Source organism: Thunnus albacares, chromosome 11 (assembly GCF_914725855.1).
Source record: "Thunnus albacares chromosome 11, fThuAlb1.1, whole genome shotgun sequence".
In the NCBI taxonomy this organism is placed as follows: Eukaryota; Metazoa; Chordata; class Actinopteri; order Scombriformes; family Scombridae; genus Thunnus; species Thunnus albacares.
The window spans coordinates 19,160,624-19,187,677 of NC_058116.1; the positions used below are offsets into that span (position 1 = coordinate 19,160,624).

The following is a 27,054-nucleotide window of genomic DNA, read 5'->3' on the forward strand; positions in this document are numbered from 1 at the left end:
AAACAGAGCTCAGACTTTTAAAGGGAAGGCATTTATGGATTTGGTTTTAATTAATAGCAAAAAATGTAGAGAAACATCAGTGTTTTCTGAAGCTAGAGCTCTTTGGGAAATTAGAAAATACCAAAGGTGATTTAATTTGTCAATGTAGTAAAACTTCCAACTAAATCGGGACAATGTAATTAGACACAATTAATTTACACACACTATTAATGTTTGCGCTTAACTCACAGGTAATCAAAATGCTTTGACTGCTATAACCCATATCAGACTGAAGCTCTAGATCAACTGAAAACTGTAATGTCTTCTTGCAACATAAACATAAAACAACTTGAATTTATTTCACAATGCACACTTAAACCATCAGATGAACTTCTACATCTTTATTTATTCATTTTTATTTTTTCATTTATTTTGACATGTAACAACACTCTACCATAAGGTAGTGCAGAACATTTTACATGCAATGAAAATTACACGCTCTAAAAAGATAGACTGAAGAGAGTAGTAGCAGCTTTGGTTATATATTTAGATCTTTTCTATGCAAATTACCGTTTTTACGATTGGTTACATGCAGGGTTCAATACTGAGTCCTCAAAACACAGTCAACTTTATCAACACACTGCTGGGCACAGCAGTTCATTTTGCATACAAAAGCAAATCCTTCCAGCAGATACTAACACTTGATTTCAATTGACAGATGTGTCAATCAGAACACACTGAGATAAAAAAAAAAACACTAACAACATGATGCATCTTTTTACGGAAGCCTTTAGTAAATCAGTTTGTGATCACTAGTTTGTTTGTATATGTTGTTTTTTCATTGTTGATAGTGTAAGAAATGTCTGTATTGTGCAAACAAACAAACTATTCATCATAAAATAAAGTCAGATTTGCACCTCTCTATAGAATTTACTACAAAATATTATATAGGAACAAGTCAGAAATGCAGCAAGAAAGGTTTCAGTGGGCTTTATATTTGGCATTTTTTCTTTTCTTGTCATAAGGTAAATACAAAATACAGCACTTTATAATACTGTAATACAATATCAATACAGTACATTTTTTTAAAGAATGCTGTAAGACAACATAAGGTACTGTAAATTCTCTAATACAGTGAAAAACAAACAGAAAGCACACCTTACTCCATCCTGATCAACAACAGCAAATTGCTGTCCATATGTTAGTTTTTGAACATAAACTGAAGAGTTTTGATGTGTAAGCATTTACAAAATGGGCTGCAGATCCACAAAGTTGTGCTGGTTATGTGTGTTTGAGTGAGAAAAGTATTCAGGAAATTTGAAGGATGTAGTCATTGAGTGCTTTTTGTGTGAAAGCAACGCAAATGTTGTCACAATTTGGTCCATAATTGTGGCTGTTGTGTTGACTGTGAAGAGTTTTGAAGATGCAGACTCAGTACTGAACCATGCATGCATGCAATTGTACAACTGTAATAGTGTGGTTTGGTCGGTTATGTATCAATGGTTAACTAAGTAATTCTCTCTCTTTTTTTTTTTTCTTTTACATTAGTTGGAACCAAACAACGCTGTGCCTGAAACACATTTTTGTGATGACATTTAAAAAGCCAGCTGAGTTGTTTTAACCTAACTGGTAGAACATAATTATTTATCATTACGTTTTTAGTGATTTTTCCAAAGGTGCTCTATAAATTTTCTGTGACATTTAGATGGAAATAAAGTGAGTGTCTGTGCGGCTGGCATCGTGGACTGTGTGATGCAGCGTGTCTTGTCTCTGTGCATGTGTCTGAGTGTGTGCCTGAGGGTGTGTGTGCGTGTGTGCGTGCGTGCACTTGTGTGTCATCCACCTGCAGATGGAAACAGCAGGCAGCAGTACAAATTACAGCCTGCCACCCACCCTTGCCCCCATGCTTGATCCTGCATACTCTCTGTCTATCTGATGGCTCTGACACCCCACTGGCCTCCTGTCATTTTTAAACTGTGCAAGTGGGACATATGGTGGAAGGTTGGGGATAGGAGAAAAAAAAAGAAAGATAGAAAGAGAGGCTTGAAGGTAGAATTTTAAAAAATGAAAATATCTATTGAAGTTCTGCCGTTGCACTGGCATATACCAGGATGTGACAACAAAAAAAAAGTTAGATGAAAGCAAGAATTGAGCAGATGCAGAGTTTTAATTGTACTCTGACAACACTTGAATAGTGAAGGCGCTTGACTGAACATATTTAAACATCAACAGACTATATCATAGTGAAATGATGACAGTGTGGTGTAATTATTGTGCACAAACGAGACCATGATGGAGATAATTGGTAGCCTTTATCTTGCTCCAGTGGTGTCATAGGAATATTGCTACTTGCTTTTGTACTATGGTTTCTGTTGTCTCCGTCTGTTTACTTTAACATACTGAAAGTTAGTTTACTCATTAAGTGTCTGTCCCCCTCCTGAATCTTCTATTTGGTTTACATATTGTCGAAGAAATCCAGCATTTTCCAATCACAATCAGGCTCAGTGGCTCGCAGTATAAAATGCAACATACAGTAGAGGCTGCCAGGTCTCATTTACAAAATCAGAGGCAGAACACACTGAGGTAAAAGTTATGTAAAACAATATATACATTAAAATATACCAAATGGTTTTGATCTGTGTTTATATATTTCACTGTGTGAAAAAATAGGACTGATTTCAGATGAATTGATTTCAGGATGCATTAGAAGTTAAAATATGCCTATTGTGAATCATTGTCTATAAGAGGGAAAATAATTTCATTCTCTCTATGTATGTTAATTAATTGTGCATGTTTTTTTTCTTTATATATCAGTTACAAGTAAAAAAATATATATTTTCTAAAATCCAGTTGCACCATCTCCATGCCTGTTGTTATGTTACTGTGTTACACTAATCCTGTCTCATATGAATACACACATACGTACACTCATAAGCATCTATACTCCATCAGTGTTTTAAATTCAGTGGAAATGGTCATTTCTAATGTTGTGCTACAAAAAGGATGTCAAGTTTGGGTGTACAGTAGGATGCACGTGTAAGGATTTCCCTCTGACATCAGTGGTTCACAATTTGTTTGTCAATTTGCACATTTTTGTAATTTCACAATGGACACAATCTCCACCAATCCTTAACCATATGGTTTTAGTTTCCTAAACATAATAACATATTTTTCAGATCAGAATCTTAATACTCAGTATAAAGGCTGAAGAATAATGTATTCCACATTATGTTTCCCTGAAAAAGGTAGTTTGTCATATAAAATTTGTGGGAGATAATATTTGGTATGTATGTGATAACGTGAAAATATTTGTTTCTACAAAAAATACAAAACTAAATCCACATTCTCTTCTGCTTCTTTACTTTCCCTTTTTTGTCTTTCCTCTCCCGGTTGCACCTCATTCCTCCTCCTGCTCCTATAATCTTCCTACCCTTCCTGTCTGGCTCTGTCTTCCTCCCACCTCCACCCATTCTTCCCTCTCAGTGGGATCTCCCTGCTGGTGTTAAAGCAACAGGGCATTTCATCACTGCAGCTTCAGTCTCTAAGAGAGATCAGCGCTGGGAACGTCCACATTGCAGAGAACAGCCAGCTTTGTTACTACGACACTGTCAACTGGACGAGACTGTTCCGCACTGCAAACCAGAAGGTTTTGGTCCGCAACAACCGAAGCCCGCAAGAATGTTGTAAGTTAATACCAAAATCATCAAAAAACACAAATGATCCACACCAAAACTGAAATGGAGTGCCATCAAAAATAGTTAGCCTTGCTTCCCCGTTGGCTAGTTATCTAAGACACATAACATTTAAATACAATGTCCCCAGTTTGATTCTGCACTGTTTTACTGTTTGCTTGCCACATGTAACAGAAACACAATGAAAAAGCATTTTTTTCCAAATCTGGATGTAAGTATACTTGTGATGAATTGTTCAAAGGATCTGGTGTTACGAAAAACAGATGATCATACAAACAAGCTGTATGACATTATACATCTGCACAAAGCTGCAGCTGTTACAGTAAAACATTCAGAATAAATTCAGAAAATCTCACCTTTTTGAGCTTGAAAAATCTAAATTCTAACAATAAAGCTGCCATGTTGTGTCTTATTGAAACTCTTGTTTGCCCGCTCAGTTTCTTTTATAACCAGTTTTGTCTGAAATGTTTGTGTGATGCTCACAAATATCCTTTGCTGCTTTCATATATGTGACACTTGGCATCTTTAGATTTTTATGGTGAAAACTCCATTCAAACCCAGTGTCCAAACCCAAAAATAATGATATTAAAGGGCAAGTAAGTAACAATGTCTAAAAACTGTAACATGTCTCCGCCTTTGGATCCCACTAAACAGAGGTCATACACAACCACAACTACTGCAAGTGATATTTAGCCCAAGGTAAAAAGATCCAAGAAATCTGTAAGCCATGGGATGATGAAAAAGCCTTTGGACAGCAACTCTTGGGCTGTTATCAGAACTATGAAATTAATGAAAAATATAACATCAAACCAATTTCTAAGGCTCTGATCTGGGATATCCTCTGACAAATTGTTGAGCGACTTTTTTTGAGTCACTGAATATTGGGGAACGCCACATGAGGGTTATTTAATTGCACTGAGCTGTGTGTGTGAAATGAAATGTGATGTATTTTTGTATTTTAGTCGTACTTTTAACATCAGTTGTACAGCTGCAGGCACCATGCAGAGAGTTTTCTTCTTTGTATTTTGCTTTGACAAAATGTATTCATATTTATTAAAAAAAGGGGGCTAAAAAAAAAGGCTACAGATTGAAAGATTATGGAGAAATATGTTTGAGATTTACTCTGGAACACATAGGACTCAGAAACTAAGGGTTTGAAAGAATTTGGGGGGGCTGACGTGACACAAAATCAACTTTAGACAAAACTCTGACCAGCAACATTGACACTAGATATATATAATAGAAACACACTTGTCCTTTCTGTTATTCTTTGTCTGGTGTTATTCTTTGTCTGAGTTTATGAGCTATTATCTCATTAATTGAGATAGACTAAAACAACTTAAAAAATCATCCCATAATTAGACTAATTAACCAACAGAACCATTCAGACAATACAAGATGGCCAAATGAAATTAGGCAAATAACTGAAATGACGAGACAAAAATTGTGTTTCTAAAAATGGAAGAGCTTTTATTATATCACTGCCACAAGTGTTAGGACATTATTAATTTATGTATAATGTTCATTAATGAGCCAGTATTTGCATTATTGAGTTGGCCCCTTTTCGCTGTTCATGTGCTCCTTTCCCCTGAGCAGTTCCTTAGTGTTGAACACACACACGCACAAACACACACACACACACACACACTCACGCACATACTCTTCAGTGACTTTGAAGACTTTGGGTGAGACTCAAGAGTCACACACCGCTCTCCTTGTCATGGCGCAGCATGTGTGCATTAGAGTGCACTGTATAAGTGAGGATGTGTGTGGGTGTGTGTGTGTGTGTGTGTCTACACTTGATTGAGCCTAGCAGGAACTTGAAAGGGCAGGACTCACACCCGCAGCAAAGACAGAGGAGGAGTTTGCATATGCCCATTTATTCATTTGAGTATGTGTTCAGTTGTATGTAGTAATATCAGTGGGTAGAAACCTGAAAACAAGGTAACCAGTTTTAACAGTAGCATTTTTTTTTCAGCTGAATGTAACAGCCAATGATATAATGATGTTTCATCCTATTTAAAGCAAATACAACATTGTCATTCCATATGCAGTGGATACTTTTATTTTGGCTTGACCTTTTCACTATTAAAAAAAAAAAAAAGTTAGAAGTTTATCTTTCCTGCTGTCAAACACATCAAATTTCTGCTCAACCATTAAGGTCACAGTTTTTTGACTGCACAATTTTACAGTTTGCTTTGGATCTTATAGAAGAAGATGTTCTGTCCTTAGCTTGACAAGCTGGTCTTCAAATCGTCTGTTCTCTTCAAGTCTGCTTTGGATGACTTGTTTTTTTTTGTAGTGTGCTTTAAAATGCTGGATTTCTTTTAATTGAGGAACAGTCAGTACACAGGAGGAAGTGTAGTCCTGATCAGCATTACTAACCAGCTAAACCATGACATCAAAGTTAAAGTATTATCAGTAGCACACAAATTATCCTTTAGATAGAGGCATTGTCTGTTTTTAGTTAACCATGGTGTGCAAACAAGACAGTCAGTCATGATTTAGTTTCATTACATTTCTCAAAGGTCTTTAGAAAAGAAGAAGAATCTGCACACTTGGGCCCAACGCAAACTTTCAACAATAAAGCCAAGTCACTGGAACTTTGTCTGAGTAAATAGTCTACGTATAATGTAAAGAATCCCCGATATGGGATTAGAGTAAAGTTAAAAAAAAACAGAAAAGAACTAGTTTTCTCAAATACCACACCCATTTAGTTGTCCTGTGTTGCACAATGCAGGGATCATTTTTCCAGATGCCTGCCTGCATACTTAAGCCTTTTCCGTGGCTGGCCTGCTTCGCTTTCAATCTTGCCTTTGATACAGAAGAGAGGGGCGCAGGAAACTAGAGGCAACACTTGCATTTTCTTCAACCCCTTTAATCTGATAACTATCACCATAGTTCATAGACAGGTTTTTTTTATTTTTCACTCAATATTTTATTGTATTATGTGTTCTGTTTTTTTTTTCTTTCGTTCTCTTTGATTTGACAGATTTTTTGTCTTTGTCCTGTTTCTTTCTTTCTTTCTTTCTTTCTTTCTGTCTTTCTTTCTTTCTTGCTTTCTCTCTTGCTTTATTGCCAAGCCCTTATAATCATCAGTCTTTTCTCCCATTTCTCGTGGGACTCAAAAAGTAACCTGTCAGCTTGAGCCCCATGGGCTTTTGTTTTCCAACCGTGTCAGAAACATCTGAAGTAGGCATCTTTTTGATCTTGCAAGTGTTGCATAGTTAAAAATCCATCCAACTTCTCCTCCCTTGATTATTTCCTTTTTTGTAGCACCCATCCATCCTTCTCCTTATCTATCCCTCCGCATGGTCAGTTTACCTATGGCGCTGGACGCACAACAGAGTTGGTTTAATCTGTTGTGAATGGCAATGCTTTCATCCTCTGCCCTCAAAGAGGAACACTTGATTTCTGTTTTCTCCATGTATCTATATCCTTCTGTCTGGATTTTTAAGCATTTCTGAACATGGCTATGGCTGACACTGAGGCATAGCCCTTAGAATACATTTGGCCAGGACCTCAAAAACAGTAGGGGCCTTTTGAAAATCATGTCCATATCTATGGAGGAGAGGAGAGGAGATGAGGGGAGGGGAGAGGAGATGAGAGAAGAGGAGAGAGAAGAGAAGAGATATACAGACTGTTTTAAAATCCACTGACAAGGGGAAAATCATCTCAGATGCAGATGGGATGATAAAAGTTCCCAGTGTATCTGCAGTGTCACTGTGTTACTTCAACACTCTCATTTTGTCACTGTAATGCTCTCAGATGTAGCAACCTTTGTGGGAGCGAGTGCTGTAGGGGAACAGAAGAGAAACAGAGAGTAAGAGATAAACAGTAGAGTAGATGTAATGGCCTATATGGAAAAACAGAGAGGCAGAAACAGAGAGAACAACATAGGCTACTGATTGTTCACTATGAATGGGATGGGAAAAAGGCATTTTCTTTCTATGACTGAAGGCAATCCAGAGTAAATCAAATCAATACTTTTCTTCATTGTATCTTGAAAGCTCAGGCTGCTTTTATTAGGGCTTTACCTGTTTCCAAACACCCAACAATACTTGTTTTTACTGTGAAGCTATGAATTTGTGCGTTAGGCAGGTATGAGTTTTTGAAAGCAGATACTGATATTTTTGGATCGAGGCCAAGAGCAAATATTTAATTACCAAGAAAGATTTGCTGGCAGGCTGTGTTTCAGAATGAAATGTTGCTCAGCGATTCAAACCCTTCAAATAAATACAGACAATAAAGTTTAAGGGTTCATTTTTCATGCTCTCTTTAAACAAACACCTGCATGGCATCCACAGGTGCTCTCTACGTCCCACTAGAGCTTCATCATTGTTGGCTCAGCAATTTTATAACGGAGCAGCATGTAGCTCCCACCTTTGTGAACCCTAGCACACAGTACTGCGCACACACAATTTATATAGATTCAGAACATACAGTATATACACACATACTTGACAGCCATCTTGTGATGTTTCAAGAAGTTTAAGTGTTGACAGGATGGAATAGGAGTATTATGTGGGAGGATCAATGTCGTCTTTCAGTTCATCCAGGAGGGTAATTATATTGTGACTGTTACAGTCTATGATGTTTTCTTGTTCAGGGAGTAGAAATAGCGTAATCCTTCAGCACGTCTTTGATTTTTGGCCTACACTCTTTCCTCTGTCTTACTGCAATTACTGCTGCCAGTGTTAAGTCATTCAGACAAAACACACCTTTTATAGGCCACCACAAATTAACAGCTACTCTATGGAGGCAGAGAAATTTAATGCAAAAATAGACCCTTTCAAATTGTGTGTGCTGTCATTCATCTAACCCTGTGTCATTTTATAAATACATGTGATTATTTTGGCTATTATTGCCTCCAGCTAATTTGGGGCCATTTATTTCCATCTGCACTGACAGAATCAACAAAGCACACTTCCATTTTATATGAATGTAATTCTTTGCTCTTATGCTGTCTTTTTTGTGTGTGTGTGTGGAGCAGCCAAGGAGCGCATGGTGTGTGACCCGCTGTGTTCAGATGCAGGGTGTTGGGGTCCTGGCCCAGACCAGTGCCTCTCCTGCCGAGACTTCAGCCGTGGACGAACCTGTGTGGATAGGTGCAACCTTTATGAAGGGTGAGTTATGCAAGTGCATGCACACAAACAGTCAGTTTTGTCAACACACATTGTTCATATGTCATACTGACCTGCAGATTACAGTTCTAGATGGGTAAACGGATGTATGGTTGGAGGTTAAGCAGCATTCTTGCTCCTTGACTGACTGAGAGAGACAGCAGACAATGCATTGATTGACAAGACTGGGTCAAAACCTAGTATATGGCTGGATCGTGTATGAAATTCTTTTAATTTGAAACGACTGATACAGGAAGTGGCAACCAAGTCCCCAGGAAGTGTGCTGAGCTTTGACTGAAGTCAATTTGACATAGGACCTTTCTCAATACCAAGTACACCAAGTTCGGACTTGAATATTTGCTAGTTCGGACTTGGCAAGTTCGACTTGGGAGTACAGATTTCTGAAGACGGGGGACACAGTACGATCATTCTGCAATTGGTGTTCCTGCTGACAGAAGCAGCTTCAACACAACTACCTGACTGTAGTGTGCTGTGACAAAATAATATCAAGTCAAAGCTCCACTAACACTTTTTTCTCTCAAAAACATAACCTCATTGACAGAGAGGTGCAGTAAATTATGTTATTCAGTCTGTAATGCAGCTATAATAAAAATCCAAACTGTTATGTAGCTTTATACAATAAAATGAAATTTAATATAGACTGATTTTTTCTTTTAAATACATTTTTATATTTATTGAAATGTGGTGATATCTGTACATGAACCCCAGAAGCAGCACTGTTGTTCTGTCCAGTAAAAACATGAAGCTTCACTTTACATTCAGACAAACTAATGTGGCAGCTACAATTTCATCTGTTGTACATCTTCATTTATCTTCCAAAGAGAATTATATCTCAAAATGCTACAGAGACATTAGAGCCAGCAGTAAATTACCAAAGAGCTGCACAGATCATTTCCTCAGGTCATGTTCTACCTGGGATGATGACAGACGCTGACTGGCCGATCATCTCCGGCCAGTCTCACCCAACCAGCGTCACCCAACCAGCGTCTCCTCACATCTCAGAATTTTTAGCCTGGCTCAAAATCTCCGCCATCGCTGCCAGTTGGTGCAAAATGCATTCTGGGATACTTGGCTGTCCCAAGCTTCGGCAGCCTTCAGCCAACCAATGGTGTAACTTCATCACCCAGTCACTCAGTCACTCAGTCAGTCAGGGATAGACATTCACATTTATAGGGCTGGTCATTGCAGTTCAGCTAAAAATATAATTTATATATAAAAATATAAATCTACTGTATGCCAGTATTCCCTCCGCAACGCACACTTTAGAATACATGAAAAGAGAGAGAATAGATTTCATAATAGATTTTAGATTTTATCCATGGAGCTCTATGTTGCTATTATGAACAGGGCAGGCCAGGTTATGCTCGAGGCTAGGAAGTTATGTACTGTTAGGAAATATCCTGCATGTATAGTGGAATTTAGCGAAAGACTCATGGGGATGGGGTAACGCCTGGGACACACTGGATGCGTGAACCTCAGCAGTGCGCGTGTGTCGCTGAACTGCTGCGTCTCACGCGCTTGCAGCATCCACTGGCAGCCCTATCTTTCTATCGTGTTCCCTGTCTATTTCTGCTGAGAACCGCGTGTCACGTGGAGAAAATAGGCGAGACCTTGAATCTCTAGATGACACGACGCAGCAGCCTCACGTGGGCTGTGTGGCTGCTCTGACCTGTTAACATGGGCGCTGCAATGAAAAGCAAGAGGTTCCATGACGCACAAGCACTGCTCACGCATCCAGCGTGTCCCAGGCGTAAGTCAGGGTTAAGGAGCGATCAAAGGTGCAGGTGTATGCCTTTTGTTACTTTTCTGTATCTTTTACCAACCCACAAGGACCTGTGTTTCCACTTTGTTTGTATGAAGGAAATCTATTCACTTTCTCTTCTTTTATTTGTGACCAATTTTTTAATTTATTTCGTTTTCCACAAGGACCTCTGTCAATAACATAACATAAACAAAATAAATTAAAAAATCGGTCACAAATAAAAGAGGAGAAAGTGAATAGATTTCCTTCATACAAACAAAGTGGAAACACAGGTCCTTGTGGGTTCACTGGTACTGTGCACAGGCCTTAAAAACTGCGCTGAGCTACTGTGAGCAGCTGTGATCAGAGGTCGTTCTGTAGTCATGCTGTCCTTCAAATGTCCTGAGGACAGGTACAGAAGGGAACAGGCCTTGCTCATTGTTACTACAAGTTAGAAGTTTGAGGTCTGCACAAATTGTGAAGAGCTTGTATATCTTTTCCTCTAACCCTGACCTCTATACATCTCTTTTTTTTCTTCTTGTTGCTCACATAATAAAACAAATTACTAAACTCCATAAATTCTGTTCTCCTTTACTGTGGTTTACCTAGGATGTGATAACATCTTAATTCTAAACTGAATGATTTACCAAATGAATAATGAATGTGGCAAAAAAAGCTGCATTTTTTCCCCCAGTGTATAGTCTGGATTATTCTGGCTATATCGAGCTGGCCAAATTGTGGCTAATTTAGAAAGCAAAATAGAAAAGAGACTTTAACAAGAGCAGAACTTGAGGGCAGAATTCCAATCTATGAAATACAGGAGGATGAGAAAATAATTGACTACATGTTCACACTATTGTGTGCAGTGGACAGTGTGCAAATGTATCCTGGATTTACTTAAAGGGGACCTATTATGTTTATTTCCAGTTCTATATTTTTATTCTAGGACTCAAGTAGAGTAGCTTTGAATGATTCACAGTTCAAAAAACTCCTTATTTAATTTATACTGGCCCTTTATGCAGCCCCTCAAGTTACCGCCGATGCAAACCCAGCATTTCCTGCTTTTTCCACTTCATATTAAAAACCTTTAAATTTAAGATAAATAAATAAATAAATAAGCTTATTTTTTTTGCTTTTGCTTGTCTCCCATATCTGCCACCACTTTCTCCTCTCTGCCAGGTAAATCACCACAAAGCAAATCTGCAGCACAGACACACAGATGACTAGGATTAATAGGGTCCCTGCCTTGACGCTATTCCCCAGTACACCACCTTCTTTGAGTATGAATGAAATGCATTTTACAATACCCCTTCAGTTAACCCGGGACATTTCCTACTTTTGCCATTATGTACCAAGGAATGGCTTCAGTATCCAGGAACCAATCGATCCTGCCCAAACTTATCATTCTTCTCGTGTTGCTTACATGTATATTAATTGTGTGGTGCAAGATTCACACAGCAGACAAAATCAGACCAACTTAATTTATGTTCCTAAACAAAATGCTTCATTTTTGGATTGGTTCTCAGAGCTGTTATTAATCATTTACTTTAATTATAAAAAGGTAGGTAGGTTAGGGTGACTTCAAACTCTATGTTGACAATCAAGCAGGCTCTGAAGCAATAGATTACATATTTATGCTTTATAACACACTGGACTTTGTCATTGGTCAAATACCAATAACTCATTCTCTTGCTTCTGATTATCACAGTATTTATTTTGCTGCAACAATATGCAGTGAAATCTTCACTTTGACACTCATTACAATTATGAAATGGTATCTAGAGTCCACATTTTATTAAACATTTTAAGATTCAACCTTTAAAAGTGAGCTAGTAGGAAAAGTAGATTTGGGCCAGTCACAAGATAAATCAATACAGTACTTTACAGCTATTGAAGAAATTCAGGTGCCTCATGTGCACAGAGTAACAAGTGCACTCAGATTGCATTAACCACATAAAAAATGTTTTTATTTCAAGTAGGCTGATTGTTACGCGTAATTGCTCTTAGGTCTCCCACAACTTGCACAGAATGTTGCTAGAACAAAACAAAAGTTCACATCACTCCTATTTTAAAGTCCTTAGAGTTTACGATAGATTTTAAGATCCTAATACTTGTCTATAAATGTACTGACTCTACATAATTGATGTGCTCCAAAGTAACTACATGTCCCCGGTAGAGCCCTTGGATCCACATACATGCTGTACTGCTTACTGTACCAAAAACAGGCAAGACGTACAGTAATGAAACTGCTCTCCGCTGTACTGAGAATTTTAAGTGGCAGTTAAACATTTTTGTCTTGCTCTCCTAATTTGCCAAATTAGTGTGTAGACTTTTATATTAACGACTATTTTGTGTTAACTTCAACTGTGACTTAATTTCAAAGGTGTTCCCTCCCTTCCCATCCCAGTTCCTAAGCAGCATAATATATGGTCAATTACAAACCTTGGATAAAATAAAAAATAAATAAAAAAGCAATAGAAAGTGTTTGTCAAGTCTTTATGGTAACCAATGTCCAAGAGATGGACAAAGCTGGTGCAAACTCTACCTCAGCAACCAGTACAGTAAAAGAAAATACAGAGCTGTGTCACTGCCAAGTGGAAATAGAATGGCCTCTAGCTGCAAATACGTAATCAAACATGCACTCCTCATCGAGGATACCCACTTTCCAGTCCACTTTAGATGCCTTTTGATCATATTCAACACATTAAGGCAGCTGGACTTATGAAAGAACTTTTCCATATGTATTGTCTGAAAGGTTAGCAGTTTGAACAAACTGTGCCAGGCCTCAGGGTTTGTTTTGTAATTAACTAATATTGCTGCAACACTATTATAAAAGAACTTCCATGTTACCAGTCCAGGAAAAATCGCACTGATTCCCATATGAAGAACTTGACATAACTCCTGCAGGAGCATTGCACTTACGTTTCAGGAGAGTGAAACAGCAGTGAAATGTGTTCCATTCATCTAATCAAGGGATAAATATGAGCATAAATCAACTCATCCTACCCAGCTATGGATATGCATGATTGTACTTTTTTAAAATAATCCTCAATTGCACGAACACCCGCTGCATAACCTGCCCATCAAAAGTGAAATTATAGCTCAAGAACAACCCAAGGCTCTTTGTAACAGCTTTCAAGTTCTGCAATAATTTCTCTATTTGCTATGGATGATAATTATAAGCCAGGGGGTGAAAAGAACAATTTAAGACGTGGCGGTAACTCTCGGTTTAAAAGGCACCTGCAGAGTGCCAAAACAATAGGGGTCCCTTGACTTTAAAAGTATGTATAGCTTGATGTTATCCACCTCACAATGGAAGGTGAGAAGACCATTCCCCTGCTGAGTTTCATAAATAACCTCTTAGATATTTTGTCTTGCAGAACCACTGGAAAGATGCTTTAATTTCATAGTCCCAACCTGGAATTTTTTGTTGGTCGCATGAGGAGGAGGTGAACCAGAAGGGATGTTAGGGCAGGGGGGCTAGGCGTGTCACTGCGTGTCACAGTCACAACTTGCGCACGGGGCCACGCCCTGCCTACCTGTCCACCTGCACGCCAGCACCACCTACACCATCAGCATCACCAGCACAAGCAGCACGTCATCCACCAAACACTGTGTAAAACCCCAACTCTTCATTCTCTTAGCATTCCCACGTCACACTGTATGTTTCATGAGTCATACTTTGAATCATGAGTCATACAGTTTTTGTTCCGCTGCCCATTACCAATTGATGTGGATTGGTTTAGCAGTACAACAGACCTACCTGAAAGGCTACCGTGGAAGCACGTAGACCGTCTTCAGGTGAATATCAAAAACTTGGAGGGCAGAGTTAACCTTGAAGTCTGAGTTTAGCATGCTGAACCATGTATGTTGATTTCCATGTTGAAAATTTAACTAAAATGTCAAAGTATTGGACCAGATAGAATATAGTCTCAACAGTTCCTGAAAAACACATTTCAAATTTCTCAACGTTGAATGTAGAAGGTGTCTGCATGTATCTGATTGTGTACATCAGGTTTTTAAGGAAAAAAAATTATCACACTGATGATGTAGAAGTTTCAAAAACTCATGTATCAAATATGATACACTTGACGTTATTGTGCATTCATTTTTCATTCAGACCAAGGTATAATAACAACAGCATGGGTCAGACAGCCACATGACAACAAGGACCTTGAATATATCTCAAATGATAACTGTGAAATATGCTTACAAAGTCAACATAGTTTTAAAGTTACTGTTCAAAATGCCAAACATGCAGTTTTGTCTGTCCTGTGTAAGCCATTTGAAATGATTGTTTATTTAGCATAAAATCCATATGAGGGTTTATTTTTTATTGAATGCAAATGTGTTGCTGTGTTTTTGTACCATGAAAGACAGAAAATACAGAGAAGCAGGACACATCAGTACATCATGCAATAGCCTATTAGTCTTAAGCGTCAGTGATATTTTCCAGCTACACTGCAGCCTTTATTATTTCACCCAGCACACACCCAGACAAAGGCTTAACTCCCCTGCCTCCTGGAAGGTTTTATGAAGGCCAGATGAAGCATAATTAATACTAATTTGATTTCGATCCCACTGGGCCATTTTTTTTTTTTTTTTTTTGCCATTGCAGAGATGGAATGCTGTTTTCGTTTCAGACCAAAAGAGAAGTACCCAAAACTCATTCTCCTTGTCCTATAGTGACAAAGGCAAAGTGCCAACTCAGTCGCACTGTGGTCAAATTTAATGACTTTTTGAGGCCACTTTGCTGTTCTACTATTATAAGGGGATTGCAGAAATTGAATAACAAGGCACTTAATTGAAATGATTTTTGAAAACATTGCACCTCTCACAGGTACTGCACCTTTCAACTGCGTCGGACTTCTGACTGATGGTATCAGTATTACAGCCAGCTGATTAGCAACAATGCTTGTGGGTGTAACAGGAGTGTGTCCCACTCCTGTGTGTGTGTGTCTGTGTGTGTGTGTGTGTGTGTTTGGCACTGCCTACTGCTACGACTACATCTACTGATCTTTATTTCCAAAGCATGCATTGTCAGAAACAGTGCTCATACTGGAAGGTTCATTCAAGCAGATTGAAACTGACAAATCTACTCCAAATGATTATTTTCTCTCTCTGTCTCTCCATCTGTCTTCTTGGTTCTGAAAATGGCATCCTGAGCTCTTCATTAATTAGGGTATTTTTGATAGAAAAGGATCATTCATACACTTCAGTTCAAGCTCTTAAAGAGAATGCTCTGGAAAATAATTAAGATTGAGATGAACATTTAGCAAGATTTCAACAGATCATTGCCGTTGGATTTTGTTTTCTCTCGTAGATTGCACACATTGTCTACCTGGTTATTCCACTCATTTTGCAGACATACATATTATGAAAATGTGCTTCCATTGAGTTTTTTACATTCCATATAATGAAATGTAGACCAGTCACAATGTAATTTTGCAGTGTTTTTATGTTAATTCTGCGTTATGCTTTGTGTCTTTTCAATCACCTGACAGATTCAGAGAACTGTAATTTTAATGTCAGAGCCATTTCTTTTTTTTTTTTTACAGGCACATTAGCAGAGAAAATAGTTGATATCAAGAAATGTTTTGATGAAACAATGAAAACAATAAGTGTTAAAAAGTCACATAATGAAACACTATAGACATGTCAGTCAGGACATTCACATCAAGATTTTAACCATTTATCGCAACAGTAGGCATTTTAGTTTGGTGCTGTGGCTCTGCTCATATGCTGTTCTGGAACAAATGTTAGCAAACTTGACACAGACCCCACCTGGCAGAGCCTGAAATACACAACATTTGATGAACATACATTACCAGTGAAAAGTTTGGACACAGTTTCTCATTCAAGGAAATAGGATGATGTGAAAAAACCTTTGACTAGCATATTACAAAGAAACTTTCAACATATACAAACAACTGACTGCTAATACAGGAGATCAGCATTGTTGAACACAGACTGAATGAGCGCTGCATGTTTATATAGGCCACCTATTGCGAGAGGTAGGTCATGGACGGATATGATTGGAAGATGTATGGAACATGTGACTATAAACTGACTTCCGTGCCTGCCTGAACAGTTATCTGCATTACATCTGCATTATTACTTTTAGAATTTGGTGGTGGTAGATGTAGTACAAATGCCTTGTTCATAATTTATGGGTCCTCAGAACACCCAGTTTTATACTTTTCTCTTACATTTCCAGCCACTGACTAAACCTATCATCAGAATAATGAAAATTAATGATTTGAGACACTCCTTGCTTTCATAAGCCACGCCATTTTGGGTAAAACAGATGTTTTTTATGTTCATATATTGCTTAGCACAGCTTTATTTTAAATAAATGTGTTAAATGATTCGGTCAAATAGAATAAAAGTCTTGTCGATCAGCTTTTTCACTCCCTTCATATTCTAGCAAATAGACCCATCTTATTAAAATGGCAATAACAGGATGAATTTAGATTACATCCAGATTGGCTGGGAGACAAAGACATTCTCATTGTGCTATATCTCACAAATAATGTTGTGCTCCCCCTCTTGTCTTTCACCCTTGTATCTCTCTCTCTATTCCCCACCTGTCTCAATCCCTCCTTCCCCCCTTTCCTTCATCTCTCTCAGGGATATCCGAGAGTATGCCAACAGGTCAGTGTGTGTGGAGTGTGATGCCCAGTGTGAGCGAGCTGACGGTGACTCTTTGACCTGCCACGGTCCGGTAAGCTTGCTCTTAGAGACAGCAGTAGTGAGGCAGACTGAAGCATTCATTCCACTCACATTGTGAATATAGACTGAGAAGAGTTCGGCTATTTGAGCAGTTTGTTTTTGTTTCCTTTTATCTAGTTGTTAAAGAGGAATAGCATTCAGCATAAAAAAAAGTAATATACATGGAGGCTTTTTCCATTATTGAAAAAATAAACAGCACTTTATCTGTAAAGTTAGAAGCCACAGAGTCAAGACTAATAATGTACCAGTAAACAGTAGTATTATTAAAAAAATTTTTTTTAATGTGATGGGGGGGTTGTGTGCATGCTGTTTTAGCTAAGCTCAGCATTATTCTGTATGCTAATTTGCAGTGTGTTTGCATTCAGTACGTTAATGTGTGCACATTGTATGGTTCTGGTTTTATTCTATGTCAGCTATCAAACATTCACAGTAACAGTAATATCTTTTTTTCTCTTTTGACCATAAGTGTGTTTTTTGTTTGTTTGCTTTTTCAACCAAGAGACATTTATACTCCTATCAAATGTTTGCACAAGCTCTTAGCGAAGCATAGCAGTTTGTTGAAAGATTGTTTGGTAGCAGCTGTACATTAGAAAAATGCCAGAGTGGGAAAAAAAAAATTCCTGACCTTCATTTCTGTCTGCCTTTCCTACACATTACACCCACAGCCACATGAGGCCCTTGACCCTGCGCTTTCTCTTAAAATCCTATCTTGCTGTTTGATAGAGAGGGATGATTTGCGACAGATGCAAGCCAAAGGGGCCATGTGCTGTCGTTTGTGCCCCATCACACCCTGTCAGATAGTTTTTTTAAATAAAGTTTAGAAGTGTGGAACATGATTTTATTTTTCCAAAGCCACAGTAATGTCTGTATGCGAGCATGGAAAGCAAAGGCCAAAGTAAGCACATCTGTGGCTGTTGGCTTGAGTATAGTGCGGTTGTTGTTGTTGGAGGATATTTGGTGGTTTGACTATTATATACTTGGCTAACCACTTGATACCTCACAGCCCTGCAGTCGACTCTCTTAGACAAGTGATGGGAAGGTGGATGCAATAAAATAATATGGAAACCTGCAGGTTACTTCCAGCAGTTTGAGGGAAAAAAAAGTGATTTAAAAACAAGAGCCAACACTTGTGCACATAAGTGCTCTGTAATGACTTAAATTAGCAGTGTAAATATTTTCATGCCTCAACTAGTTAATTAGAACAAATGTAAAATCAATAGGGCTATGTTCACATCATTATCTCTTTTTGGCCCATATAGATAAATTATCCCCTTAAAGATTTGAGGCTTGCATATGAAAGGTTATATCTATTTAAATAAGACTTAATAAATGTGACTTCTCCAGGACTGTTTCAATATGTCTTTATTAAGGTGTAATTTTCATATACAAGTATCGTGCATTCTCATGCAGTATTTGCGCCTGAGTGTGTCTGTGCATGTGTATGTGTGTGACTTGTCAAGGTGTGTATTATGGAAATGTCCCAGGGTAGCTCCCCTGGGATAGAGACCCTGTGTAGACATCACATGTGCAGCACAGGCACACAAATGGATTACAGCAATCATGTTATGGCCACAGAGCCCATAGTAATTACATTGCAGTTTACACATGGTGATTTGATAGGCCTAATGTCCTGTGTAGAGGGAGATTGGAGATATGACAATAGCCATGAATACAGGCCCTGTTACGAACAGAATATGTGATGAATGCTAGATCTGATGTTGTTGCTGTTGTTGCTCATTTCATCTTCAGAAAGTCCATCTATTACTCTGTCTTTACTGAAAGACTGGAGCAAGAGCTTCCACTTACATCTCACAACAGGTACTAGAAAACTTTAGTTCAGTTCAGTTGAGCTCAACTCAAGTATCACACTGAATACTTTTGCAGAACAGTCTCTCTGCAAAAGACAGTTAATTAGTTTGTTAGTTAGACAAAAATGTTAAGACATATGTCCTTTGGTGAGGAAAATATATCTCAACTCTCTCCTCTAACCTCTTCAGTTCTCCTCCTCTGTCCTAGTTCCTACTTTTTCTCCATTATATTTCTGATCAGTTTGAAAAATCACAAAGCTGTTGTGTAAATTACTATAGTACCATCATGACATATATTTAAAGATATTTTGTTTCCTCCTGAATGAGGTTGATACTTTGCATGTTGCTGTCTGTCAGGTCCTATATTCATTACACTCTCTCAGGCAATATACTGCTGCCATCTGAGAGAAATTTCATTTTCTGACATATAAACTGTTCACTTTGATATCTACCTACATAAAATACACTTAAATTCAGTGGGGTGGCTTTATATTCCTAGTGGACATTGAATTGCGTCATTGACTAGTATCCTATTCATGGGAGCTACAGTACCACATCCATCTTTTTCTAATTTGTCCCACGTTTTTCTACCTCCTTTCCTCTCTACATGTTTTATCTTTTCCACCATATCATCCATGCTTAAAGTTTTTGTGGTGTGACTTTAGTGTGAGAGCATTTTTAAGGACTCCAGTAGATAGCACAATGTCAGATAGAGTATGATGTTATATCACAGTAAAATATCATGTAAATACTTACTCATGTACCTGATCATGACTTGAAAAGCCTTTTATGTGGCTCTTATGTGGCTGTTTGAAGTTAGGTATAAGCTCTGACACCATAAAGAGTAACGGTTAATCCGCCTGGGATACTAGTGTGATTTGCTCATAGAAGAGAAGGAAAATACAGGCAAACATTTAGTGAAGCACACCAGCAAGCTAATTTAAATTTACAGCAGGGTACTTTGGTCACAACACGGTGCCTCCCTGTCATTTTTTGGTTGTCCCAATACCCTGCTGGACCAAACCGTGTTTGTTTGCTCTGTCACATAATTTAGCTTGCTGATGTGATGGGCTTATTGGATACACACACACTAATAGCCACAGGTGGGAAGACACTCATAAAAGCGAAGTGCCAGGCTCGACGCTAAAGCCAGTGAGAGCAGCGAGACTTTCAATTTGCATAATTATGCCAGGGTGAATGCATATTCACACACACAAAGGCTACAAAGAACTCAAGCAGAAGCATTAGTAGTCACTCATACACTAATCTCTATAAACAGATATCTGCATATGAATTCAAAGTCTGTAGGCAAGGGACAAGATTTTGGTATCGGAAGCATTCTGGTTTCCATTTCCGTTTCTGGTTTTCCAGAAACAGTCCATGTGGGGAGTGGAAGAGGTGGAACACATTAGCCGAATGTTGTCTGGACCTAAAACATCCACAAAAAGTATCAATGTTTGTGTAATGTGTGGAGAAACGTTCCACTCGTGTAATGAAAGAAACAGAACTCTTTCAATTTGCTTTAGCCAGTTGCTAATCGGACTGTAAACAATGACCAGCACACAGTAGAGAAAGCCCAGATATCCGGTGTAGCCCCGAAATATTGGCCATTGCCCCCAGAGGCTATATTGTCATCAGACGATAACCAGTGTATTTGAGATTATTCATACACGCACACACACGTGCCCATTCACAGATACTACTTGAGGTTATTTATGATCAAGCATTCATACAAGAACACTCCTCCACTTGGGAAAGCATAGTTATCTGCCTTCGCTATCATCTCTTTTCCTTGGTGACTCCTTGTTCAATGAGAACAGTATGTTTGTAATGTATGTTCTTATGTTAATTATCGTGCATGTGTGGAATTTGGTTATGGTTGTTGATTACTGTAGATTTCCACTTAGTGTGTTTATTTTTGTTACTGTGTGTGTGTTAGTGTGTGCGTGTGCTATTTGTCAATGAGATTTTCTTTAGGCCTGTTGATGATGCGAGGCCTGTCTGGGAGAGCTCTTCGCCTCTCTTCCTCTCCTCCCCGACCTCCTCCCTCGCCTATATTAGCTCCATAAATCCTGTTCTAGGCGGATTGTTATGGTCATTGTGTGTGCTGTGAGCGATGGTTATTATCTGCCTGCTCCGCTCACACTGCTTTATGCGTCTTGTCTGCCCCCCTCCCTCCCTGCCTCCCTCCCCCCTCAACAGTCCCACTTTCTCCCTCTTTTTCTCTCTCTTATTCACACTATATCTCGCTCGCTCTTACTGCCTCTCTCCTCTGCTCTGGCATTCTGTATGCATGTCCACACTCTGTCTCTCTTTCCCTTATTACTCTACTGCACTTCTGTTTCCTTGTCTCTCCTCTCGCTGCTTTCACCTTCTGTCTTTTACTCCCTGTTATCTTTCTTTCACTCTCAAGCTTTCATTGCTACCCAGATGCAAGTACAGCAATTTAATCTATAAAGCCACTAAGACAAACTAGGCAAGTCGATCAAGGAGAAATATACTCATTGGTCATTATACTTTGCAAACTGAGGCTACAGCAGATATTTCATCCCCTAAATTTGTTACACTGTAGATTTGTTCTTTATGCCCGACTTAACACTGTCAAGTATAGGTAGGGTATATCTTCTCTACACAGAAAAAATTTAACTTTCTGCGCTTCCTGTTGAGAAAGCTGGGCTCACCAGAGATAACTGAACCTGGTGAAAAGTCATGAGTCATGAAGAAGTCAGAATTTGCAAGAAATTCATTCTTCCACTTGCCACTAACTTGCCTTTTTTCAGTTCAAATTTTTCTTTATTATAAGTGTTGTAATACTGCTATAATGCGATGTCCAAACTCTTACAGAACAGGCTTTGTCAGAAATTATACATGCTACTAGTCATCATCTGTATTAATAAAATAACAATAGTTCAGTCATCCAACACAGATGGAATAAATTAATTATCATGCAAATGTAGAATATGTATATGGCTTACGTCTCAAAAGGAAACATTAAGCTCAGCATGGCAGGGAGTGCGGAGTGATGATACCAACTTCTCTCTAGGGTAAGGTATATAGAGCCTGCAGGTGGACTCTGGGGTGGAGGTGGGGCTTTTGAAATGTTATATAAACAGCAGCAGTGGCGGCGGCAGCAAGTAATAGCATAGCTTTGAGTGAAAGGCATGGCGGCAGGTGAGCAGAGCACTGACAATTGGATATATGTTTAAGTGAGAGGAATATACCATGTGAACAGGCTTGCAGGCCTCCCTTGATTTGTCAGTTTAGTGCCTTGCCAAATAGCAGCTCAGCACCTTGTTGATGGTCATTGACTTACTTCTCAGACCTGTATTATATGAATTTTATCCAGAACTACAGTATGTTGTCAAAATAAATATGTGCATATGAAAAAGCAGTTTTGTTTTATTTTCCACAGGGCCCAGACCATTGTGTGAAATGCCTTCATTTCAAGGATGGTCCCAATTGTGTTGAAAAGTGTCCCGATGGCCTGCAAGGTGCCAACAGTTTCATCTTCAAGTACGCCGAGGCCAACAATGAATGCCATCCATGCCATGCCAACTGCACTCAGGGGTGAGTGCTGTCAGAACAAAGATTAGTTAAAGATGTCGTGGTCAATGCTCATTATTACTTCAAAAAAGGAAGACACTTCTGTTACTTCAGTCTGTACAAGATGGACGGAACCAAACAGTAGTGATGTCTGGTGTTGTTAAATGTCATCAATAATAAAAATATAAATATATATATATACATATACAGTTCTACCATTTGTGTCTAACATGGTGTAAGCTTGGAAATTTGAATTCCTCACACAATTTAAGATAATGTCATTACTGTAATCCCTGTTAACACAGAGAACTGATGAGGGAAGTGATATACATATTGTGTGTACGTACATAGGTATGTACGTAGGTATGTGTATGTGAATGTTCATATTATGTATATTATTATTCCACTTACTTCACATATAACCCTCACCCCAACCCCAGTACTGCTTTGTCCTAACTAAATGTCCTGACTCTAACCCTAAGGGCTCGGTCACACCAGCTTTTTGAACTGCAAAGTACCAAAGTCAATATTGCAAAGGCATCGTCGCAATTAGTGGATTTGCTAGCAGAGGTGAAGTAAATTTGTGCTGAGCTTTAGTATTGAGTTTGGTCAGCTTTAGTATGCACATTGGCACCATTGACCAATTGTAAAATGTACTGACAAAGCTTACAAGTAGTCACTACATCACCAAGCTTTCAGCACCACCTATTTCAGAAGAAAAATTCCAAATGGATTTTTCTGTTTTTGCCGCTTTCTGGTTGACCTAACAGAATATTCTCGCTAAATTTTCTCATCCTCTTGTAAGTACATTTGGCTTTCATATGAGTTGTGGTTGAAGAGCTCTCACAGAAATTCCTGTTCAGTATCCATGTCCTGCAAACATAAAATTATAATCCGACATCTCGCGAGCCAGGAGGGATAAATAGAAAAGTGAATCAGAAAATGAGATAGAAGAGAGGAAGATTGGAAATGAGAGCAGTCAGTGAAGTCTCTTGCCAATCTCCATTGCTCACTAGCCACTGATCGCTCAATGTAATATTCAACAAGGGTAGGTGAGACAACATTTTGTCTCACAGGGAGTTTTGTCCACAGGGAGTTTATGTCACTTCCTTGGGTGTTATTTCTCCTCTCTTGAGTGACAGCCTCCAGCTCGCTGGAGCATAACAATGTAGTCGTGAATGGAAAACACCAGGCTGACACTTTGTCACAGGTACAGCTTCATAAGCAGGTCCGCCTCTCAAAAAGGCAAGATGAGAGAGGGAGAGCGAAGAGAGACAGACAGATGAAGAGAAAGAGACAGGAAGACAGGAATGAAACCAATATCCCTTACTAAATATTCAGAGGAGACACCAAATTTTTGGAGCTAGTGTCAAATCTGTCAAATGTGGCATATAATGGGAGATCTGAAACGCCAACAAGTCTCTTCTTAAAATGCACTTTTATCAGAAAGCATTTCTTGATTTACCTGAGCTTCCTTTTATTTCTAGGCAGCTCAGGTCTTTATTTTTTATCGTTTTAATCTCTTAAGCACTTTGTAACTGTGTTTTGAAAGGTGCTTTATGAATAAAGTAAAAACAAAAAAAAAAAAACATAGGAGGACTGGTGAAATTTAAAACATAACACAACTTTTTCATCTTTTTATCTGTCACTCATGTACACACACTGAAACTGAACTCGGGGTCAGTTCAGTGAGTTCTCAGACAAAATAGCTGCTGAAGAGAAACTAGGCTTCAGTTCAACAGCTGTATTCACAAAGGGTTCAGGTTAAAACATCCAGCTTCCACCAGGCAGTAAAACACATCAAGTGCACCACTACTAAAAAATGGAAAAAAAAAAAAGTAGGGAATATAAATCTTTAAAAACTACATCTTTAATATCTACAATTTCAAATGTTTCATTTATAGTATTTTGCCCTAAACTGTGCATGTTTTATTATTTCCTTGTGCATAATAAATGATGATTTAATGTACATTTTATGATATATTATCATATTGCTGACATGTGAAGGCTGCCAGAGATGTATGCAGAGATACAGTGAGGCTGCATGGAAAATTTAATTTTAGCCAGCATTATGGGCATCTCACTATTGCAAAAGTCTATACTCCACATTACTTGGGTTACATTATTGAGCGAGCTAGTGTAGCAAAAGGCTAATGAAGGTAAGTATCCATAGCAAAGAAATGTAATACACTTGTTACAGGTTTAGTTTTTGATTGATTATCAACATGGATACATATTTCTATCATTCAATATGTTACAATTGAAATTGAAAATACAAACCAGAAAATAATAATAGTGTAGCCTACAATATATCTATAGGTCTAGCATAGAGAACAACCATGAATTTACATAATGCACTGCCAACTGTTATACTGTATGCATCCCGTACCCCATCTTGTTTAACTGGGTTGAAAAGAGGATACACACAGGTCCTTGCTGTAACATTACAGGATCACATCATTTAGAGATATTATGGTGAAATATGAATGTTTGTGTATTTGTTGTTTATTTTTTTGCTCCGTTTGTTTACCTAGGTGTATTGGACCAAGGCTGCAAGACTGTATTGGCTGGATGGACAGGTACAAAATTACTTTCTGTTGAGTTCCTTTATACTCATCAAAAACACCTCACACAATAAGACACACCATGTACACGAACACACGCACACAGAGGAATCCCAGTAAGCAAAGTCTGTGATTAATGGCTAGCTCTAAGGCCCAAAATCCCTGTGAGTGTCCTTAATGCCTCTCTGTACATGCATGCTTGTGTGTGTGTGTGTGTGTTTTTATGTTTGTGCACAAGCAATTTGCCTGGTTCTTGATCAATTGATAGCGCTTTTGCTTTTGTTCTGAGGCCGAGGGCGAGAAAAAGGAACACAATGCTGCTAACAGTTTATAGCAAATGGATTCAAGATTTCATAAGAGAAACTGTTTGGCATCAGGTGGCGCTGAGAATTGTTAGGCGTCGTTTGGGGGATGATTAAAAAAACAACAACAAAATGTGCGTCTGGATATCTACAACACTGCCACCAAATAGAACAAAGACATACAGGACAGGACAAGAATGCTAAAAGACAATGTATGGCTTTATACTAAGTCTGGAGAAAACGAAAATGCATTTAGACTGTCTGCAGTAGCGGTGGAGCAGGAGGCAACAATAATGGCTGCTTGTAAAAAAGAAGTCATACTGTTACAGTAGAAAGACAGACAAACAGACATCATAAATCAAAGCCACATAGATTTGTTTCTTTGTTTGGGGTATTTAGTGATCAATATTCGGTTTCTTAAACCTTTTACCACAATTATTACGATAGATGGTGAAGGAGATACCATCTAAAAAATCCACGCCCCCTTAAGAGAACTGATCAAAATCTACACCTTTTCTCCTGAAAAAGTATTTTCCTGCAGCAGGTGGGGGGAATGTAACTATCAGCTGACCTGGTGAGCGGATCAGCCCTTATCACATCTCTGATAGCAGTGGCTTGGATACAGTAGACCTCTGGCTAACCTCAGGTTTAGCTGCCTGCTCTGAGCTGCCACACATCTTGTAAATCTGCTAGGTGTTTGAGGTATTGGCTTTTGAGCATGTCTGTGAGTGGCTTATCAGAAACACCTGATTACACTAAGCCTTTAAAGGCCATCGTTCCACCTGGTATTACCATATATATTGTGTTAGGGATTGTGTGCGTATCTGATTAAGATGGATTAATCTGTCACTTACTCATGTAACGTAATATTAGTCTGATAATATTTCACAATACCTCATCTAACATGGTTCCATACCATGTAATCAGAATTGCCTATTTATCTCAGTATTCGCTGGTTGGCTTCTTGCATATGATTACTATTTTTGCACTATTTATTTTTTTGCTTTTCTGATGTTTGTAATGGTAGAGAAACATTGCATTTAATGTGGTCAAATGCATCTCTGACCATGTGCAAAGGTGGCTTGTTGGGCAATCTTTAGAACTGTATGTCTTGAGTGCATTTACGGCACAGCTGGATTTTATCAAATCACTCAAGGGACCTGTTAATGTTAGCTGGAAAGACCACGTAAGTGGAGCGTGCAGATTAGACATCTAAAGTGGATCTTGATGCTGAAATGACATTTGGTCATGCGTCAAATCCTCTGTGGCGTTTCTTGCTGATTGATATGTCCCTATTTGTGGCACACTGGCCTTTAGTGGTCCTTTTGCTTAAGCCATTATGGAAGATTACGAGATATTGACTCATGCTCATCATACTTTATTTATGTGCTCTGAAATGGATTCCTGGATTACTAAATGATTTTGACATGCTGTTGCAGAAACAGCCATTGTGACCATGTGAATCAGGACTTTTTTTGTGTGTGACATTTACGGGTCAGCATTGTTTGATTTGTTATATTCACAATTACCATTGGATTTATTTGTTTTT

At 38.5% G+C, this 27,054-nt stretch overlaps 1 protein-coding gene across 1 annotated transcript in view; it reads left to right on the top strand.

The window, feature by feature from the left end:
- Positions 1-27,054, top strand: part of LOC122992442 (receptor tyrosine-protein kinase erbB-4-like) — a 351,271-nt gene that overhangs the window by 250,641 nt on the left and 73,576 nt on the right. The window contains exons 12-16 of the mRNA XM_044366234.1: positions 3,463-3,662; positions 8,665-8,797; positions 17,187-17,280; positions 22,509-22,663; positions 25,174-25,218. Coding sequence (XP_044222169.1) covers positions 3,463-3,662; positions 8,665-8,797; positions 17,187-17,280; positions 22,509-22,663; positions 25,174-25,218 — 627 coding nt within the window. The remainder of the gene's footprint in view (positions 1-3,462; positions 3,663-8,664; positions 8,798-17,186; positions 17,281-22,508; positions 22,664-25,173; positions 25,219-27,054) is intronic.